We start from the raw sequence: 20,772 nt of genomic DNA, 5'->3' as shown, positions 1-20,772 counted from the left end.
ACTGATGACTGGTTCTTGTCCCACTCAAATGATTGCACCATTCGTGATGGCCTAGCATGGGTAGGAGTAAAACTATATGTCCCCGCCAGTCTTAGGGGGACTGTATTACAACAGGCCCATCATTCGAAAGTTGCTGGATACTTTGGGCTCATGAAAACTTTACACTTAGTTGAATGGCAGTTCTGGTGGCCCTCTTTGAAAAAGGACATAGAAGCCTATGTTGCTAGTTGTCCCGTATATGCCTCCCCAAAGAGGTCCCCTGGAAGGCTGGCTGGACTGCTCCAGAATTTTGTTAGCCCTAGTGCTCCATGGAAGGAAATATCCATGGACTTCATCTTTGAACTACCTGAGAGTGGAGGAAATACGGTTATTTGGGTGGTCATGGACTTGTTTTCCAAGCAGGTGCATTTTGTACCCTGCTCCAAGATTCGCTCTGCAAAAATGCTAGCTTCAACATGTATATAGGTTACACGGGGTTTCCAAACATATCATTTTGTATAGGGGGGTACAATTCACCTCCCACTTCTGGAGGGAATTCCTGAAGTTGTTAGGTTCCACACAAGGCCTAAGCTCCTCCCACCACCCTTAAACTAACGGGGCTTGTGAACGCACTAACTCGGTTCTAGAACAATACTTCAGATGTTACATAAATTATCAGCAAGAGAACTGGGCCAACTTACTGCCTTTTGCAGAAGTCACTTATAATTAACTCCATCCATAGTGGCACCGGCTTCATCCCGTTCAAGGTGGCTTCTGGTCAGGATTTTGTACCTATTCCAGAGCTGCCGCAGGATTGAGCTGCTTTAGTTTATCTGGCCCATCACCTGTAAGGCGTTAGACAAGGCTCATTGAGCCCATAAGAAGCAGTCTGACAAGAAAAAGAGCTATGCCAAAAGACTACCAAGTTGGGGATAAGGTTTTCTTGTCCACTAAGAACTTACAGACTATCCAGAAGTCAAAGAAACTGGGACCTAAGTATGTAGATCCTTTTCCTATTATAAGGATTGTAAACCTGGTGATGGTACAGTTAGACCTATCAAAAAACCTTAGAAGGATCCACCCTGTGTTTCATGTTAGTTTGCTGAAACCTGAACATGTCACTTCTCTTCGACCAAACCAACCTGCTCCTCCTCATTGAAGGAGAACCCTTTTTGAGGTCAAAGAGATCCTGGATTCCAGGAAACATAGGGAGAAAGTATGGTATTTGGTAGCCTGGAAACATTTCCCTTTGTCTCAATCTGAATGGGTGAATTCTTGAGATGTCAGAGCCCAAAATTCTTACAACTGTTTCACTCTAAATACACTGACAAGCCTTAATGTTATTCATAACATTGTAAATGCTCCTGTATTTTGGGTTGTTTCGTTTGTTTCTATCCTGTCTATTTTGTCTTGTGTTTTTCTCCAGGGCTAATGCCTGTACTGCAGGAAGGCCAAATATCAGCCTCTTTGATGCTTGCTTGCTATCAACTGCCATAGTAACGGGGAGAGGGGAAGATTGGCATTTGGGTGGGGAAGTGAGCTGGAATGAAGATGGCCTGTGTGAACAAAATGGGAAGGATGCTCTCATGATCTACTGTGCAGCTGAATGGAGTTGTTTATACCAAATCAAAGTCAACCATCCCAGAATACCAGATGAACGAAAACACCTGAAGTTGTGCCCCACATAACACCATATGGGATGGGGATTGGACATTCAGCCTGGGTCCCTGGAGGGAGGGATTCGTGGAAACTTTCAATATGTAACTTTTGTGCCTTTTGGCTCAGATCTTGCTTTTCTTTTGTTGCTATCATTTCAAAGACAGTAAAAGTACCTCTTCTCTACAAACATGGAGTTGGGGTTTTCTTTCTTGGGTTTTGAACACCTACCTTTCTTCACTTCTCTTTCCCCTTTTGCCTCCCTCCTTACTGCTCTTTTATTTACTTTTGTATTTTATAATACTTTATAACTTAATAAAAAATGTTTAAAAAGGAATAATCTACCAGGAACTTCTTTATTGCAGGCTTCATTGAAATGAAATGGCAACTTTGCAGGAACGCTACTGCTCTTGCACAGTTTCATTTATTTCAGTAGAACTGAATTAAAACACAGATTATGCTAATTGTTTTTGCAAACATATTGGGGTAAAATATATTTTGACTGATCATCAATAGAAAAGTATTGATTTGCTTTTGAATCAGTAATAATAATTTTTTCTTGCTGTATACAATTTCAGACTATCATTTTTATAGCTGTACATTTCTATTGAAGAATATTGCATTTCTTTAATCATCAACTAGCAATAATTTATTCTTTTTTAGGGGTGGAGAAGTAAACTTGCATCAAGAATTACAGAATGCAATTTTAAAGGCTTGCTTTTAAAATAGCAGAAAAGTAATAGAATTACTATTAGAATTAACATAGACTGAAAACCTGAAGTTTCTATACATTTATTGTAATATAATTTTTAGATGCACAGTATGAAATATATGATAGATTTTTCTCTTGGTGCCTCCACTATATATATATACATATTTCTTGGGATGTTGAGCTGAACTGCAATTTTTTACCTTATATGAAAGTTCTCCTGATCATAGCTTATTATTTAATCCAGTACTAACATTTACATATATGTAGCTCTTCAAAAAGTTATTACCATTAAGATTTTTCCAAATGGAACCTAAGAAAGCAATATGTCTACCATTTTTCAATACCTGTATCTCTGAAATAAGCATATTTAGGACTGTAATTCCTATAATTTCTAACTGTATTATATGATTTAACATTAATAATCAAAACTTTCTGATGTTTGAAAATTGGGTTGATTATTATTTTCTGAGGTATGAGAGAGAAATTGATAGGGAGAATAGAGATTCATGTAACCACTACGCTTGGAAATATTCTTGTCACAATAGAATATTGCTAACATAGGTAACACAGTTAAGAGCTGAAATTATTTGAAATGTAAGAATTATCTGTATCCATTATAGTTCATAAACAACCATGAACTAATCACAAATGCAGGCTCATTCGTTCATTTTGATGATCCTTTTATAGTATAAATAGCTCCAATTGTTCGCTTTACCTTTATAGGCAAAATTTCAGTTGTGACATTGAATGAAATGAATTTTCATTCATTTAAGGGTTTAAGCAGAATTATGAAATTTTTGCCATAGTTAATTTCATTTTAATTTTGGATTCCATGATTTACTTTTACATTGTAATTAGGGATAAATGTCTGCAATGCAAGATTATATATGATCTATAGAGGTTACAAAGAGAAACAATTAACTTTTGAAACTGTTGAATAAAGTCATTTGGTTGCCTTTCTTAATCTTTCCTGAAATAAGGATATCTTTATCCTTATTTCTGCCACAGTTATAGTTACATAGACAATTCTAAGAAAGTATCTTCTTAATCCTGGATGAGGAAGTTGATGAGGGCAGTTCGGGGAGATAAGAAAAACTTTGTAATTTTTCTTCCTTGAAGGTATTCACTCCCTACTTCACTTTGAACAACCAGTTCACGAACTACTTCTGCATCTCGGGATACTTGTTGGGGTACTTTAACTTTACCACAGAGTTTATTGTTGATCTGAAGAGAAAGAAAAAAACAGATGAAAACTGAAGAAGGTATCTAAAATTTCTTACTTTTCTTTTAGCTTCAGTCAATTTATGTAAAGTAATAATTAATTATATAAAGTTTATTGTCATTCTACGTATATACACAGTATACCCATACAACGAAATTCACATAATACTCAGAGACCAAGCCCAACACACATGACAATCCCCAGACATGCCCCCACCCACTATGACTCTAATTGGGACTGGAATTTCCATCATTAAGCGAAGTGGTAGTTAGGCAAAGCATATATATATGTGTGTGATCATACCACTTAGTAACAGCAGGTCAAATAGTGCTTGTTCGTTTATTAGGCAAGGATTATGCTGTTGCTTGGCAAGGAGTTCACATCCTCCTCCCTGCATGAAATGCTGGTTCTGTCCTGCTACCTCCTCTCCAGGTAGGCCCAGTGAACTCCCTTCAGCATAAAAGATTCCGCCACCCTACCATATTTACCTTCACTTCAATTTTTCCACCATCCTATCTTTCCCACCATATCTGTCCCCTTGGATGTCATACTCACTCCTGCCATCAGTGGTGGGTTTCAAATTTTTTTACTACCGGTTCTGTGGGAGTGGCTTGGTAGGAGTGGCATGGCTTGGTGGGTGTGGCTTGGTGGGTGCGGCAGGGGAAGGATACTGTAAAATCACCATTCCCTCCCCAATACAGGGGAAGGTTACTGCAAAATCCCCATTTCCCAGCTGGGACCTGGGAGGCAGAGAATAGATGGGGGTGGAGCCAGTCAGAATTTTTACTACCGGTTCTCCAAACTACTCAAAATTTCCGCTACCAGTTTTCCAGAACTGGTCAGAACCTGCTGCAACCCACTTCTGCCTGCCATCCTGATTTTCACCATCTTCTTCCTACCACTACTGACCTAGGATCTAGACCAGGGGAGTCAAACTCAATTTCATTGAGGATCGCATCAGCATTATGGTTGTCCTCAAAGAGCCGCTGGGTGGGCATGGTTGGGTGGGCGTGGCCAGCTCTATGCCACTCACTGGGCATGGCTGACTCGGGACGGCTGGGTCGGGATGGAACAGGTCGCGCTGGCTAACTTGACGTGGGGACAATTCAGTGCCCCACAAGCTCCTCGCCTCCCCAAACTGCTGGCAGCAAAGCACATGCGTGTGCACACACATACACACACAAACCACATTCCAGGTTTAGGGACTTTTATCCACAGAGGAAGGAGAGGGCCCAAGCTCAAGCCCAGATATGATTGGCAGTTTGTAAACTCAGATGTGAATAAAAGTCTCCAAGTTTGGAATGGTGTGTGTGTGTGTGTCTGTGCACAGCACATAAAAGAAGACATTCCTCTCCCAATCCCAGACATCATTGGCATTTCCCTGTCCAGGGCCCCTCCCAACAAAGTAGGAGGCAGAGGACGATGCTGCTGCATATGGAAGCACGGAGGAGAAAGTTTGCAAGAATCAGGAGAGCAAGAGGAGGAGACAGGGGAGAACCACTCCCTGATCCTGCACAAGGGAGTCTGGCCCTTCTCAAAAGGAAATCCCAGTTTCCAATTGTGTGTGGTAAGGATGCTGACTTGTTAGGGCAATGTTCCCTCATGCAGGTCCCCCACCACCACCTCCTCCTCTCCAGAGATCTGTCAAGGCAGAAGTTGGATTCGGAGGAAACTGCTTCCTGTAAACCTTCTCCACCATGTGTCATCTTCTGCTTCTTGTGTGGGGCCAGGCAAAGCTGGAAGGGGGGACCTGGAGGTTTCCAGCGGAGGAAGGTGAGACCAGGGTGAGTGCCAAAGCCTTGTCCACCAGAGGAGCTTCATTTTCCCTCTCAGGCCACATGGAGGACCCCCGGATGGTGGCGTGGGCTGCCTAGAGCCCTGGGCAGTGAAGGGCAAATGCTCAACCCGGTCCTCGAACTCCTAGGGGACTGGGACCCAGCAGCCCAGCCTAGCCCTGCTTCACCGAGTGGGCGCCTGGCTGCACTTACCTCCTCAAGGCTGCTGCTCATTCTCATTCTTCTGCTGCTCATTCTCATTCTCCTTGGCCAGGTTGCTAATGGTGGGTGCAGGAGGTCAAAATGCATGAGAGGGAGGCCCACTCTCTCTCCATGTGAGGAAACTCGGCTTTATAACCAAAGCATCTTCAGCAATTGGATGGGAGACACCAGGAAAGGCCAGGAGGAGGGGGCAAGGGGATGGCAAAAGGACAGCAGGGCTGCTGATGGCCAACTGCTAAGGCAGGACTTCCATCAGACCCTTCCTCCCTTTCATTCCAATCTCCTTCCTTCCTCCTTCCTTCTCATTCCCATCTCCCTCCCTCCCTCCCTCCCTCCTCTGCGCCCCCCGAAGAAAGGAGGGGGAGATGTTGGCAGCACTGCCAGTGGCCATGCTGTCAGTGCTGTGACTTTCCCATGCATTGGTGGGGGCATCCCGGTGAAAGGGAAGCCTTGCAGGCTGTGAGACTGGGCCGGTGAGCGGACCATGGAGGCAGCGGAAGTGCTGGTGCTGGACATGGCATTGCTGGGGTTCTATGCGCTGTTTTACTACATGATGTTGGACAATGTCCAACATCATGGTGGACATTCAGCCCAGGATGAAGTCAGCCTTAGATCTGGCCCATGGGGCCACCCTGGAGACAACGAGCGGCTGCCTTTGCTGCTTGGCCCTGCTCCCTAGGTCCGTGATGGTGAACCTATGGCACATGTGCCAGAGGTGGCACGCAGAGCCCTTTCTGTGGGCACGTGTGTGATGGCCAGCTGCTCTTCCGGGTTCCAGTGCTCCAGAGCACACACGCACAGACACTCCAGTTTTGGCACGGTGCTGAAAAGGTTAACCATCACTGCCCTAGGTGCATGCACAGGAGGTGGTGAGCATACGGGGCCTGGCATCCCTGGTAACTATCTTGCTCCACAGGCTGACCATGTTTTGAGAGCTTCCCTTTTACATGGGATGCCAGGCCCACATGCTCACTGTCTGTGTGTGCGCCCAGGGGGCTGGGCCGAGTAGCGGGGGTGGTGGGGGATGGCCTCTCACTTTCTCCAGGGCAGCCCCGCAGGCCAGATCTAACCACACCGTGGTCTGCATCTGGCCTGTGGGCCTTGAGTTTAACATGTCTGTCTAGACACTGGCATACCTCTGGGATGTGAACACAGCAAGCCAGCAGAGTCTTATTTGCCAAATGGCCTGGAGATGAAGGAGGCAGTAGGCCAGCAAAGAATGCAGGATAGCAGTGTGGGTGGTACTTCATCCAGCACCTATATTTTGTGCCAAAAATGAGTGAAATGTCGCAATAACTATTAGCTGGGGTTGGCAGGGAGATTGTGGCAGTAGAGTGCAGGGCAACTAAGGGCAGGGATGGGAGGGAAATAGGTGGGTAAGAGCCTTGATGGCACAGCGGACTAAAGTGCTGTTAAGTAGCATTTAGCTGCCAGCTGCCTGCAATTACTGCAAGTTCAAATCTCACCAGGCTCAAGGTTGACTCAGCCTTCCATCCTTCCGAGGTAGGTAAAATGAGGACCCAGATTGTGGAGGCAATAAGCTGACTTTGTATAAAAAGAACACCGTTTGGGGGCCCGAAAGCCCTACTAACAAAAAAGTATGAAGGCTATTGCTTAACGCATTGTAAGCCGCCCTGAGTCTCCGGAGAAGGACGGCATATAAATCGAACCAACCAACCAACCAATCAATCAATCAATCAATCAATCAATAAATAAATTGAAGCACATGCTGCAGTTGTGAATGAGGGCTGGTTCCCAAAGACCTGAATTTTTATTCTGTGACCACAGGGTTGCTGGAATAATTGTAATTTCAAGGATCAATCATAACCACCATTTGTTCAGCACTATCATAATTTTGAACAGTCACTGAATGAATGGTCGTTAAGCAAGGACTATCTGTACTGTAAAGTAGAAAATATTTTTGTAACAGTTCAAATATTGCTATTGAAAACTTGCTATTGATGACTGGCTTCCAGAAACTCTTAATAAAAAAAGAGTCTGTCTATTTTATTTTTTATCTTACAAAATGAAAGATAATAAATGGTCTTTTGTAAAATGAGTTTGTATAGTTATTTCAAGAGTATTTCAATCTGATTTCCTACTATAAAATTACTTTTTGAAAAAGTCTTACTGTAGCAAACATAACGTCGTAATAAAGCCTGGAGTTACAGTCAGTTAAGATGTGTCTTTCATTATGTCTACTGCACAAAATACAAAATATGTGGCAACCTTTATTATATCATATCCAGTGAATTGGCTAAACCTTTGGCTAAAAATGACCAGGGATAGAACCAACATCAAATAGAAATAATGGAGTATGTTATGCCATCCCAGACCAAATTAAAATTGTCTAGGAAAGCATCATATCATTAGCCTGGGATACTGAGACAAATAGCGAGTTGTAGCTTAGAATACCAATTCCCTTTTGGAACCTTATTAAAATCAGTATTTGGATTTTCCTATTTGTCATGTGTGAAGAAAGAAGTACTTATTACGTCTAACTTTGTATATGCTGCCAAAAATGGCAATTTGGTAAAAGATCCCATTGCCCACTCATAAAATGGAGAGCTATACTACTTCAAATATTACCACTCCCAGTATTTCATTTGCTGCCCATCCAGGAATAACACTGGTGCCAAAAGGTAACTCTGTGTAAAGGTAGTCCTCACTTACCCATTCAACAACTATCCAACATTGCAACAGTACTAAATAATGGTATTTATAACTGGTGCTGAATCATGTGATTTGGGCATTTGGCAACAGGCTTATACTTAATGCTTGAAGCACGGTCACATGATTGCTATTTGAAATCTTTCCAGCTGGCAAAATTAATAGGGGATTGAGGAACGACCCCAATAAGTGAAGAACTACTGGAACAATATCTCTTCCCTCACTATAATAGATTGAATTAACCAATACTGCACTGGTTCGACTCCTTCCTTTGTTGATTATTTCAGTCCGTTATAGTGAGGGAGGAAAATCTCTCCCAACAGTTCTTCACTAATCTACTTCAAATATCAAAACAACCTTCCCTCAAAAGAAAATGCTGGATGCTACATGATAATTATAATTTGGACTGTGGTTGATTTGTTTTCAAAGCAAGCACACTTCATTGTGGGTCTGAAGCTTTCCTCAGCCTGGAGTCTGGCCTAAATGTTCGTGCAGCACGTCTACCAGCTGCATGGAGTCCCAAGGAGCATCATTTCAGACCGGAGGCAAAGTTCTGGTGGGAGTTCATAAAGCAAATAGGGTCAATTCAGGGACTTAGTTCGGGGTTCCATCTGAGCACCAATGGGGTGACAGAATGAACTAATGCAATAGTGGTGCAATACCTATGTTGCTATGTAAACTATCAGCAAACCAACTGGATGGAGCTCCTACCTTTTGTAGAAGTGGCTTATAATAATTCGGTGCATAGAAGCACTGGATTTACCTCCTTTAAAATGATCATGGGAGTTGAGTTTGTACCAATGTCAGAATTTCCAAGGGAACCCCCTCCCTCAGTAATATTAGCTGAATGAATTGATACCCTGAAAGCTGCTTGGAGAAATGTGCAGAACGCCCTGAATAAAACCAGGGAGTCACAAAAGAAACAGGAAGATCGGAAAAGAGCTCCCAGAAGGAGTTCAGGATTGGAGGGAAAGTATACCTGTCTACTAAATGCTTGAAGCTGAACCAACCTTGTACGAAACTGGGTCCCAAGTACATAGGTCTGTTCCCAATAGTTCAAATTATAAACCCAGTTACAGCGGAATTACAATTACTTAAGGTACTGGATGAGTCCACTCAGTGTTCCACTGTAGCTTATTGAAGCTCTTCCAAAGTTCCAAGTTAAGGTCAGTCGAGGGGAAGCCTCTCCCTCCAATGTTGGTGGGTGAGGAAAACATTATGAGATGAAGAATTTACTGGACTCAAGGTACTTTAAGAAAAATTACAATACTTAGTGCAGTGGAAAGGATATTCCTCAGTTGTGCTGAGTGGGTTAGGTGCCCACAATGTTAGAGAAGAAAAGTTAGTAAAAAGGTTCCATGCAAAATATCCTCAATGACCAAAGAGATTAGTGAAGGCTAAAACCATCTAAACAACAGTAATTAATCTATGTTAATTACCAGCATGTCAAGATTTCAAACCACAATGCTTTTCAAGTTGCCAATTGACTGGGGGGAGGGAGAAATGGAATGCTGAGAATGTATGTGGAGATTGTGAGAGCATGGAAACCATCAAGGTCACCACTGCAGGTATTGGAGAAAGAGATGTTACCATAACAAATGGACATCTCATAATTGGACAATGTGATCACCCAGGGATGAGGAGAAAGGGAAGCTATTGTTTAACTAGACAAATATTTGCACGGGAAAACCAGAGCTGATTTTGTTTCTTCAGTACCAATATAGTGCAGCCAATAAAGTTTTACTTTTGGGAATTCAAAGCTCCCAAGAGTGTTTCCTTGTTTTGGGTTCACCAGTTGGACAGTTGACACTTTGCCTCCCACCCTCAACATAGTGTAGGCTCAAATATCTGTGCTTTTGGATGAGTTTGCTTTTTCTTTCTTTCATTTCTGCCATTTCATTCTCTGGAGTGTCTCAGTAATGATGTCAGTGAGGACTGACACTCAGAAAAAAAACAACAAAAAAAACCCCCAGTCTGGGAGGCTGTGATTGTCAACAGATCAAGAAACTGGCAGACTCCATGAATGGAAGGCTTATGATTGTTACTGAAAAAAGGGTGTCTATATTTTTTTAAATATTAGAAATGCTTATTTGTACATTTTGAGTTGTTCATTTATTATTCTCACATGCAAGGAAACAAGTGAGATGGACAAATTTTCATTTTTCATTTAGTTGTATAATAATTCTGCACGCTAATAGTTGCCCAGTAATTGTGCACACATAGATATTTTCCTAAGAAAGCCAAAACCTCACTTTTACTTTCTTAAATATTCAGGTTTGAGGGTCATTAGCATTTTGGATTGGATTGGTTGGATTGACCAAGAGCACTGTAGTTGTTCAATAATAAAATTAATTCTTCAAAATATAACTTGCCTAATATTTGTGCACACAATGTAGAGTCCAGCACCTGACTTATCTCCTGTTGCCAGTAGTCCATCAGGCACCAGACTGAATTGCCTACCACTGGGAAACTCTTGACATCCCAATTTCCTCTGGGAAACTCTTGAAGTCCCTTCAAAAAGCTAACATATGTTTGTGTTCCAATTTCAATGAAAATACTAGTAACTACTAATAACTAGACAAGAGCCAGATAAGGATTTCTCAGCCTTTTACTGGTTTGAAGCAAGGAACTTCAGTCACAATCTCAGTTACTTTTCCATTTAATTTCTGACCCATTCCTTGACTGAAATATATGCATCTCAGTTGTATGAAAAATATAATTATAAAAATATGCATGAGAACCGGCCAACATACTGTGGTGTCAGGCATACAGGTAGTCCTCAAGTTACGAATGTAATGGAGACTGCCCATTCCAACTGTAACTCGAGAATTCAAGGGAGTGAATCTTGTACTTTGAACAACACCACTCCCTGCTTTCGCCCACGCATTCATTAATTAAATGCGTGGGGGAATGCGCAGCTCATTAAAGTCATATGAGGTATCTTAGGGTGGGGAAGGCCATGGGGGGCCTAGTGAGGGAACAGGCCACCTACTTCAAATCACCAAGGCCTCCCCAGACCCACAGGTACCTCATTATCCCTCCCCTAGGGTTCCACAATTGTTTCCCCCCATCCTGCCATACCAGGTGACATCTTATGAAGATCTGTCTCCTCTCCAGCCTGTTTCTTTGCCTGGTCCCTCCTTTCTTGTCAGTAAAGGGCTTGATGAGACCTCCGGTGCTGAGAAAGCCCCAAAAGGCCACACGGAGCCTTTTGGGCCTGCATTTTCGTCCAGGTCAGCTTGACAAGGCCTCTGGTGCCGAGAAAGCAGCCCTGAAAGGCCGCGCACAGCCTTGTGGGGCTTCTTTCTTGCTCCAGAACAGCTTGAGGAGTCCTCCGGCGTAGTAGTGGGTTCCATTTACCTTCGCTACCAGTTTGCCCGCATGTACAGAGTGTCCGTGATAACATCTGGGCAGGTGGGTGGAACCTCACGCCACCACCACTAAAGATTTGCCCGAACTGAGGCATACCGGTAGAAACCCACCACTGCTCAGGCACCGAGAAAACAGCCCCGAAAGGCCACTCAGCCTTTTGGGGGTGTTTTGTCAGCACCGGAGTACTCGTCAAGCTGATTTGGGGCATGCAGCCTTTTGGGGCTGCTTTATCAGCACCAGGACTTGTCAAACTGATCTGGGGTGAGAAAGCAGCCCTGCAAGGCTGCATGCAACTTTTTGGGGCTGTTTTCTCGGCGCTGGAGGACTTACATGATCTTAATGTTGATCAGGGGTGAGAAAGCAGCCCCAAAAGGCTGCACGCAGTCAGCAAAGCGCTTGATGATTGCATCCCTATAGGCTTTGGCAGCCCTTTGTTGGTAGGAACAGGGATTCGGAGGGATGTGCTTCCTTTGCCCAAGCTCCACAGTGCCAACAAAGGCTTTTTGTAAAAGAGTGCTGAAGCCTACAGAAACGCAATCCCACTGCAGGTTTCAGCAAGGAAACAGCAAGCAGAGGGAAGGCCTGAAGGACTGAAGCCTTCCCTCCATTTGCAACATCCAGGCCTCAATTAGCAGAGAATAGAGGCAGAAGGGGACAGAATAAAAATATCAAGTGGCTCACCCACAATGTAAAAGCAGCTGTGCTAGACCCAAAATGGCCCCTGCAACAAGCAGGAACCTCACACAGCCACAAAAAGTCCAAAAAAAACAACTTTCACACTTTACACATACACAACACAACACAACAGGCTCACCCACAATGTAAAAGCAGCTGTGCTAGACCCAAAATGGCCCCTGCAACAAGCAGGAACCTCACACAGTCACAAAAAGCCCAAAAACCCAACTTTCACACTTTACACACACAAAATTCCACATACAGCTTTGTGAGATTTTGTGTGTTTGTGTAGTTAGAGTGAAACACTACAGAAACACACTAAATCTCAGAAAGCTGCACAAATATTATTATTTTTTTTAATTTTTATTTTTATATGAAAACTAAATTTAAAACTTCCTAAACTTTAAATGGGTAGGTCTAAAAAACAACAACTAAAAAAAACCCCAATTAACTATTTTTTTTAAAGATCCCAAAGGGAAAAAAAACTTACCCAATAGAACAGGGGTCTCCAACCTTGGGAACTTTAAGACTTGTAGATTTCAACTCCCAGAATTCCTCAGCCAGCTTTGTTTTGCTGGCTGAGGAATTCTGGGAGTTGAAGTCCACAACTCCCTGCCTGCTTGATTGCAGGCAGGGAGTTGCTTGTTGATGGAATGGATTCAGGCAAGTGAAGCAAGGCAAGTGAAGCAAGGCAAGCAGCTAAGGTAAGCAAGCTGGAGGGGGAAAACTTTTTTCCTTCTCCATGGCTCTGGCGATCCCAGCTGCGTTGCCTGATTAGCAGATCGTCAGAGCTTGGATCGCCAGAGCCATGTGAAAGGAGAAAACTTTTTTCCTTCTCCATGGCTCTGGCGATCCCAGCTGCGTTGCCTGATTAGCAGATCGTCAGAGCTTGGATCGCCAGAGCTATGTGAGTTTTTTCCTTCTCCATGGCTCTGGTGATCCCAGCTGCGTTGCCTGATTAGCAGATCATCAGAGCTTGGATCGCCAGAGCCATTTAAGGCTCGTCAGAGCCTTTCGGGCTGGTCTGCCTGGTTACAGGAGAACGACACCCGGCGTATAAGACGACCCCCGACTTTTGAGAAGATTTTCATGTGTTAAAAAGTCTTAAACGCCGGAAAATATGGTACACAAGATCTCTCGCTACTGATCTCGCAGTATGTTAGGCCTCTGTTCTCTGCGAATGCAGGCAAATAAACCATAACAAAGAGGAGATCTTTGCAAGGTAAGTGAGTCTCCACAGGCAAAGTGCCTGTGAAGATCCGGCTGGGGGGGAGGAAATAGGCGGATGAATATTGCAGAGCCTCTGCGGTCGTTCCTAAGGGTAAACAACTGCCGTTGGTATTACAATATTCATAATTTTGGGATTTGTTCATAAACACTAGCGGAGGGTTATCACGTATCTTCGAACATTCACTATGGGAATGCTCGTAATCTGGGGATTACCTGTACTTGAAATTAGAATTTCCTTCTGTAGAAGGTATATAAATATAAAGGGGAGATCTATGTTTCTACATGTTTGAGCATTTACTTATCTCCATCACATTTGACATATTTCTTGTAAGCAGACATGAATGACTAAAACATGCATTGTTCTGGAGGGGCAAAAGATTAAGTACAGATTACACAGGTGTACATAAAAATATATTCTATATCTATTTGGGTAAGAAAGTTTATGTAAAGGATAAACTCACTCATTACTACAGTTTTCTCTCTACAACTGTGCTGTTGATCTTCTACGTGATGTCATCAACAACTTCTAAAATCATCAAAATAATAAATACTCTAAAAAATGTTTTGCATTTTGAATTTGCATTTAGATACTGTCACAAACATATTACTACAAGGAGATGCATTTTCATATTAATGCAACTTAAAAAAATAATATGCAGTGGCTAGAAAACAATGAATAGTTCTTTAAGGCAATGGATATTTGTGGCGGGAAGCCACAAAATAAGACATCCCCTGAAAATAAGACCTATTGGGTCTTTTGGTCCAATACATACATACATACATACATACATACATACATACATACATACAAACCAAGTCTTATTTTCAGAAAAACAGTAAATGTTCCAAGACAATGAACAATGAGGCATACATCCACATACTTCCCCAGTTAATTTGAGGTGGTGAGTATTCAAGAATATTACACATATCTTGTTGGTCACTCTTGAAGTAAAAATACATTTACTCACCAGTACTGATACTTCTACTATGTCTGGCAGTTGAAAATATTTAGGATCTACAGTGGGCCAAGGTTGCTGCAGTATATCCATGTCCCAGTGATGATGAGTACAGAGTTTGCCTGGAACATGTGATAGTCCTGAAGTACAATATCAGTAGATTACTTATATTTAGGGAAACATTTTATAGTTTGTTTTCTTAAGTTTTACAGATGCTAGAGTGAAAATGCTAATAGCTTGTTTTACACTGATGGACCAAAAACTGAACATTCAAAGAATACAAGATTACATCTAAAGAGTGGGAGGTAAATATATATATATAATCATTTTACTATTACAAAATAAGACATTTAGCTGAAAAGAAGGTTGATGACTCTGTGTTTTAAAAACAAAAAAGGATTATAAAACATTCCTAAATTTATTTTCTCAGAGATATAGAATTAAATTAGATGATATAAAAAAAAAGACAAACTTCAGTCCCAACACCTTATTTGGGGCTCTCAAGAAAGAGTGGGACCAAAAATGTGGACCTTTTTTGCTTTTTTAAAAAAAGTTTTGGAATATTTAACATATAAAATGATTATTTTAAGCCTTGCAGATTGTCTTAAGCCTTGCACAGCATTTAAAGAACAAAAAATCAACGAGAACAATAGAGGAAATTTTCCTCGTCCTCTTAATCTTATGCAAGGCTTAAAGCATTAATTTTACTACTTCACCCCAACCATAACAAGGTTTCTAAAATTTCAATCCCACCCTTTACAGCATCATTAGCAGTACTACTTGTGGTCCCAGGCTAGTAAAAACAGAAGGTGGGGAACCAGGTTGAGAATATACAGGAAGGAGCAACACATTCCAATGTTGTGGAACATTCTCAACTTTAGTGAATACTGCCAGTAGTAGGGAAGAAACTGCAATGCAAAAACATCTGGAATGGCAGAGGGTATCCTTGTACATAAAGAACTGTATAAAATAAATATTTTCCCAACAATACTAAGCAGGTGGTACTCTCAAATAAGGTCTGTAACTTGGATAAAGTTAACAAATCAGCATCTATCTTATTGAAATCAACTCCCTGTGACAGGTTCATTCTAAAGTTGAGAATAGATAATGCAAATATTTTAGATAGCTGTCCTTCAACAGAAAAGAAATATCACTTGAAGACAGCCAATCCTTTCCTCCTCAAAGCAACAACCAATGTCCCATTATATGCAACAGCTCCTAAAACATTGTCATTTACTGCAAAAGTTGTTTTCATGTAGAAATGTTAAATCATGCAACCATGTGAGGACTGACCGGTTCGTGTCACAGCGGGATGGTTATGGGATAGTGGACCTCCGTGAGCACCATGAAACCCAGCTGCCACCTGCTTGCTACGGGGCCAAAGCCACCCTGGAGGAGGGTGCTTTGTAGATCGTGAGGAATCAGAAATTTCCTTGTTTGATCCCAAGAAAACCTTCCTGAGCAGCAGAGACGACGGCCATTTTGGCTAAACCTTGTGACAACTGTGACAAGAAGAATTTGTGCTGGAGCGATTTGTGAGCAGTGGATTGAAACTGGGTGAGACAATTTTCAACTTCTATACTAGAGATTTAAACTCAAATAAAAGAATTCTTTAAAAAAAAGATTCTCCTAAGCGTTAAGAAAGCAGCAATTTAGTACATGGAGAAAGATTACAGACCTAAAAGTGCAACAAACTGGCAAGGGAAGACTGAAGCTTTAAAATAGAAAAGGACTGGATTGGAACTGCTAGTAGCAGGAAAAGTGATCTAATTTGTGGATAATATTGCTTGATTATTGGAAGAATTTGTTCAAAGAAAGAGGAACTTTGCGTTTTATTTTTTATATCCCCCCCCCCGAGTTTTGCTGTGTTTAAAGCTGGATTTTAGAGCAGGGGTGCCATTTATTGGTCAAACATGATATTATATTAGTGCTTCATGAGAATAACCTTGGAAAGTAAAAATTATTTGATATTATTGAAGAATAACAAGAGGAGAAGAAAGAAAATAGTGAAAGATAAACAACACCTGGAAGGCCTTTTTATTTTGGTTTCATATCTACTGGAATTTTGACTGCTTAGAAGTATTAGTGAGCTGTTTGAAGATTTTTCAGGCAAGATGGATTACAATTAACAAGAAATATCCTTGAAACGGAATATCTAACTTTGTGGACTAAAAAGACATTTGGGGAAATTTGGTGGGCCAATCTCGATTATTAAGATCATTTGATAGAACATTCTACGATGTGAAAGAAGAAAGAAGAAAAACTGAGTAAGTCTTAAAAACTTGGAAAACTTCAATACATTATATTGCACATACTTACCGCAGCAAGAATCACATTCGCAAAAAATTGGAAACAAAAAAATATACTGTCAGACAAAACTGTAATAAGGAAAATTCTAGAATGTGCAGAGATGGATAAAATAACTATGGAGTTGAAAGAGAGGTAGGATTCGGACTATTATGATATATGGAATAAAATGTACAGTTGGCTCGAAAATAGAAATCAGAATAAGAAATGTTTAACTTAATATTGATGAAACTTAAAGTAACTGAACAATATTAAATAAAGAGGTAAATATAAACGAATATAAATGTGTAGATAAGAACAAATGAATATTATAATGCATATATATATATATATATGTAGGTCTTTGGTTATTCGGGTCTTCTCCCACGTAAAATTGGAAGTGTCTTGGCGACGTTTCGACGAAGTCTCATTCGTCATCTTCAGGCTGGTGTTCTCAGCTTCGTGCTTCCAGCAGCAATGTGAGATCGCAGCTGCTCCTGGAAGCACGAAGCCGAGAACACCAGCCTGAAGATGACGAATGAGACTTCGTCGAAACGTCGCCAAGACACTTCCAATTTTACGTGGGAGAAGACCCGAATAACCAAAGACCTACATACAAATACCCGCGAAAACCTGAGAAAACAAATATATATATATATATATATATATATATATATATATATATATGTATATGTATATGTATATGTATATGTATATGTATATGTATATGTATATGTATATGTATATGTATATGTATATATGTATGTATGTATTGGAGTAATGCAATTATTCTACTATTGAGTAGTAAATAGAAATGATAGAATAGAGAATTACAAAAGCAAAGTAGGTAAGTTGATACGAAATGCTGTAAAATTACCATTAATGTTATGTAATGTTCAATACGTTACGTTTTGACATGTTTTGTTTTTATATATGTGTGTTTGTTTTTTGTATTGTTTTTAAAGACAAACTGTTTAATAAAAATTATTTTATAAAAAAACACTTGGAAAACTTAGCGGGTGCAAATTGGAAAATTTTAAGGACTATAAATTTAGAGGATTTTGAGGAACAGTTCCAGGACTGTGTAAATTTTATTAATACTGGTGTTTTTGATGTTTCTGGACAATTGGGATATTGAAATTTTGATGGAATATTGAGCAGTGATTTGTATAGTATATCAGCACAAAATGTCTCAGCAAGAGAAAACAAACATAGTCTATAAAGAAATATTGATGTTTCAATGTATTAAGGAAGATATAACAAGGAATCATAGGGAGATGATGGAATTGATACAAGATACTATGAGATTAGGAAAACCCCAGCAAATGACAATAAAAAATGAACAAAAAACTCCGAAAATAGAGGAAAAACCAGAAAGAACTGAGGAGAGAATAGAGGAGATAATTCCAAAAATGATACAAGCAGATAAAGAAATGGAAGAAATAACAATAATCTCAAACATGGAACAAATAGAATATTTTTTAAAAATTCAAAAGAGAAAAGAGAATAAAGAGAAAGATCTCCTAAAAATGATGGGGGAACTGCGGATGGGTGCTCTAGAGATTCAACAGCAAGAGAGAGATGCTGTGGCAGAGGAAATATTTAGATTAAATAAACATGATAAAAGGAGTTACAAGATACCAGAGGAGAAGCAGGAAAGATTCACTAAAAAGTTAATAAGAGTTGATATCCTAAAAGGGCAAGAGATGATGGCTAGATATAGAATATATTTTAACATGGTGGCTATTTTATTAAATGTTAGAAAAAAGAAGTAGAAAATAAAAATTGGGAAAATAGTATTATGTATACTGAAATATAGTAGAACATATCATAATTACTATATATACACAAATGTTAGAAGTTGAAAAATTACAATTATGTATACTTAAATGGTAATATTATCAGAAGTGTATGCAAAGTATATATATCTGATGTTGTACCTTTCCTAATATTACTTTCTCATGCTTCAGCCATCCATCTGGCCAAAATTTGGAATTATGCCTCCAGATGGGAGAAGGCTGGTTTAGGAGAAGTAGAGTTTAGAGCAAATTGAGTACAGACAGTCTGTGACTTACAACCCACAATCAAGTCCAAAATTTCTGCTGCCAAGCAAGGCAGTTGTTAAGTGATTTTTGTCCCATTTTGCAACCTTTCTTGCCACAATTGTTAAGTGAAACACTGCAGTTATTAAATTAGCAACACAGTTGTTAAGTGAATCTGGTTTTCCCATTGACTTTACTTGTCAGAAGGCGGCAAAGGGGGATCACCTAATCCAGGACACTGCAACCGTCATAAATACATGCCAGTTGCCAAGAGTCTGAATTTTGATCACGTGATTGTGGGGATGCTTCAACAGTTTGTAAGTGTGAAAAATGGTGATAAGCATTGGTGGGATTCATTAATTTAACAACCAGTTCTCTGCCCTAATGACTGGCTGGGTAGGTATGGCTGGGTGGTCATGTGACTGGGTGGACGTGGCCAACTCAACGTCACTAACGTCAAAGGGCACCTCTCCTCACCCGGCTTCTCCTCTCCTCTCCTCGCCACACCCGCCCCCCCCGCCACTCCTTGTCATGCCCGGCTGTTCCCCTCACCAGAGCGAGTAGTTTTCAAATAAAAAGAATGCTTGCCTTGTGCAAATAAATTATAAACATCTTGACTTCAGGTTTGATGCATCTTGCAAAGTATTTTTGCTCATTCTAGCTTCTCAGTTTGTAATTTGCTACAACCTCTGTCTTTTGCATCATTCTATGGGAGATTATTCTGAAATATTATCTGTGATGTTTGCAGCTTTACAAGTTTGTTTCCTCCAACTCTGTTTTCGCATGCAATTCTTACAAGTTATTTGTTCCTCCTTTCTTCCTCCTTTCTAAACAAAGCAGTGGTTAAGGTGCTGGCCTAGAAACCAAGAGTTCTAGTCCCATTTTAAGGCTTGGAAAAATGACTATGTCACTCTCTCTCAGTCTAAACCACTTCTTAGGTTGCTGTTGTAGGGAAACTAAGAGGAGGAAGGAATATTAGATAAGTTCTCCATCTTGAATTCCTTATAAAGTAATAAAGACAGGATAAACTTCTAACAAAATAAATAAATAATTTGTGAGAATGATGTCCTTCTAAAGGAGAAGGGGTGCTGACTGCCTTGTCACATGCCTTACACTACTGCATTTATTTCATTTTTATCCACTTTATTTTTCTCTGCTTTTTGGTTTATTCTTCAATGATGGCAATGATGATGAAATTCTTATCTATCTCACATGCCAGGGTTATGTGGGAAAACATCAGGTAAACACATCCATGTGACTGACAGGCAATGGAAGCAGAAATCACTAAGCAGCTACATTAAGACAGAAAGGTGGAGGCACCAGGGTGCAAAAAGCAGAGGATCTCAGGGAGAAGAGAGATGAGACATCCACCTTTCATCAAACTGGCACAATCTAGTCAACTACAGTAAGGTAGGAAAGTCATCCATGCCTCTTTTATGTGCTCTTTCCATTGGAAATTTTGAGATTGTTTCAAACTGACAGTGCAAAAATTGCCCCAGCTCCACAATACTGATGAACTTTTTAATTATCTTTCACTTTTTATCAAGAGAAGTGCTGACAAGATGCACTTTTTTCCATTTAATCAATTTTGCCAAACATTTTCCCAACTCGCAATATAATAGCGCTCACAATTCACAATAAAATAGCACTGTTCCAATATTTGAGGGGCTCCTACAAAAATGAGGGGGTCAATCTATTTTCCAAAGCACCAAAAGGCACGACAAAAAACAATGGACGGAAACTAATTAATCCTAAACAACCTAGAACTAAGGAGAAATTTCCTAAAGGTGAGGCCAATCAACCAATGGAATAGCTTGCCTTCAGAAGTTGTGGGTGCTCCATCACTAGAGGTTTTCAAAAAGAGATGGGACAACTATTTGTCTGAAATAAAGGGTCTCCTACTTGAGCAGGGAGTTGGACTAGAAGACTTCTGAGGTCCCTTCCAATTCTATTATTCTATGTTCTCTATGTTCTA

At 40.6% G+C, this 20,772-nt stretch overlaps 1 protein-coding gene across 6 annotated transcripts in view; it reads right to left on the bottom strand.

Annotated features, from left to right (window-relative positions):
* Positions 1 to 2,024: 2,024 nt before the first annotated feature.
* The window catches only part of LARS2 (leucyl-tRNA synthetase 2, mitochondrial), a 216,366-nt gene continuing 197,618 nt past the window's right edge, over positions 2,025 to 20,772 (bottom strand). For 3 of the 6 annotated variants that reach the window (XM_060685936.2, XM_060685938.2, XM_060685941.2), the window contains 2 exons: positions 14,482 to 14,609; positions 2,025 to 3,571 (listed from right to left, as the gene is read on the bottom strand). In XM_060685936.2, the coding sequence (XP_060541919.1) occupies positions 3,392 to 3,571; positions 14,482 to 14,609 (308 nt within the window). In that variant the 3' untranslated portion in view covers positions 2,025 to 3,391. Of the gene's footprint in view, positions 3,572 to 13,974; positions 14,040 to 14,481; positions 14,610 to 20,772 lie in introns of all 6 variants that reach the window. The other 3 variants (XM_060685937.2, XM_087894196.1, XM_060685940.2) reach the window with 2 other exon arrangements.

Source organism: Pantherophis guttatus, chromosome 4 (assembly GCF_059756535.1).
Source record: "Pantherophis guttatus breed Tessera chromosome 4, ASM5975653v1, whole genome shotgun sequence".
NCBI lineage: Eukaryota > Metazoa > Chordata > Lepidosauria > Squamata > Colubridae > Pantherophis > Pantherophis guttatus.
Note: the sequence above shows the minus strand (reverse complement) of the source record. Positions and strands in the feature narration are given on the sequence as shown.